General features: G+C 37.5%; 1 protein-coding gene across 1 annotated transcript; it reads right to left on the minus strand.

Annotated features, from left to right (window-relative positions):
• Window positions 1–634: 634 nt before the first annotated feature.
• Window positions 635–1,452, minus strand: LOC112514146. The gene is made up of 3 exons (XM_025120479.1): window positions 1,165–1,452; window positions 796–1,084; window positions 635–693 (listed from the first exon to the last, which is right to left on the minus strand). The coding sequence occupies exons 1-3, from the start codon at window positions 1,450–1,452 to the stop codon at window positions 635–637; spliced, it is 636 nt and encodes a 211-aa protein (XP_024976247.1).
• Between the last annotated feature and the right edge of the window lie 151 nt (window positions 1,453–1,603).

The raw sequence follows: 1,603 nt of genomic DNA on the forward strand, positions 1-1,603 counted from the left end.
GTGAAAGTGACATTATTTGTGTGAATGAGTTGCGAATGGATAGGAATGCATTTGCTATTTTGTGAGTTGCTAAAAACACGGGGTGGACTATTAGATGATGGTAACGTGACAATTGAAGAACAAGTTGCTACATTTGTAAACATTTTAGCACATTACACCAAAAATAGATGTCTTCAAGTTAGATTTTATAGGTCGGGGGAAACAATTAGTAGGTATGTTCATCGAGTTTTAAGTGCTTTGTTGCGATTACAAGACATTTTGTTTAGCAAACCAACTCCGGTAGAGGATGATTGTACCGACAGAAGATGGAAGTGGTTTAAGGTAATCCTTGTTAGCTTCTCTCATTACATGTGATATAAATTTTTTACCATTTAGCTAAAATCAAGTTATTTTCTTTATAGGGTTGTCTAGGAGCAATAGATGGAACATACATTGAAGTGACTGTACCCGAGTCTGATAAACCACGATACCGAAAAAGAAAGGGTCATATTGCGATTAATGTATTAGGTGCATGCCCTCGGGACATGAAATTCATCTACGTTTTATCTGGTTGGGAAGGTTCAGCTACCGATTCTAGGGTACTACGAGATGCTGTTACACGAACTAATGGTTTAAAAGTCCCAATGGGTTCTTACTATTTGGCTGATGCAGGATACGTCAATGGTAACGGATTTTTGGCACCATATAGAGGTACTAGGTATCATTTACGAGAATGGGAACACATGTTAAAACATTCTTCCTTATTTGAAGGTGTATGACCAATGTGTTCCCATTCTCGTAAATGATACCTAGTACCTCTATATGGTGCCAAAAATCCGTTACCATTGACGTATCCTGCATCAGCCAAATAGTAAGTACCCATTGGGACTTTTAAACCATTAGTTCGTGTAACCGCATCTCGTAGTACCCTAGAATCGGTAGCTGAACCTTCCCAACCAGATAAAACGTAGATGAATTTCATGTCCCGAGGGCATGCACCTAATACATTAATCGCAATATGACCCTTTCTTGTTCGGTATCGTGGTTTATCAGACTCGGGTACAGTCACTTCAATGTATGTTCCATCTATTGCTCCTAGACAACCCTATAAAGAAAATAACTTGATTTTAGCTTAATGGTAAAAAATTTATATCACATGTAATGAGAGAAGCTAACAAGGATTACCTTAAACCACTTCCATCTTCTGTCGGTACAATCATCCTCTACCGGAGTTGGTTTGCTAAACAAAATGTCTTGCAATCGCAACAAAGCACTTAAAACTCGATGAACATACCTACTAATTGTTTCCCCCGACCTGTAAAATCTAACTTGAAGACATCTATTTTTGGTGTAATGTTCTAAAATGTTTACAAATGTAGCAACTTGTTCTTCAATTGTCACGTTACCATCATCTAATAGTCCACCCTGTGTTTTTAGCAACTCACACAAAATAGCAAATGCATTCCTATCCATTCGCAACTCATTCACACAAATAATGTCACTTTCACGTGTGATGCGTTGGATTTCTATCGATCTAATTTGTAATCTAGTGAATGTTCTTTGCCTTAAACTTCTCCTCCGATCTTGTCTTTGTTCATATTCAATTAACCAATTCGCAAAATTG

This window comes from Cynara cardunculus (genome assembly GCF_001531365.2).
Source record: "Cynara cardunculus var. scolymus isolate 2C chromosome LG 6, CcrdV1, whole genome shotgun sequence".
Lineage (NCBI taxonomy): Eukaryota > Viridiplantae > Streptophyta > Magnoliopsida > Asterales > Asteraceae > Cynara > Cynara cardunculus.

Coding starts and splice junctions, on each gene's coding strand:
- LOC112514146 (XM_025120479.1), bottom strand. CDS start 1,452: ATGGATAGGAATGCATTTGCTATTTTGTGTGAGTTGCTAAAAACACAG. Junction 1,085..1,164: donor GAAGATGGAAGTGGTTTAAG/GTAATCCTTGTT, acceptor TTTTCTTTATAG/GGTTGTCTAGGAGCAATAGA. Junction 694..795: donor ATTTTTGGCACCATATAGAG/GTACTAGGTATC, acceptor AATGATACCTAG/TACCTCTATATGGTGCCAAA.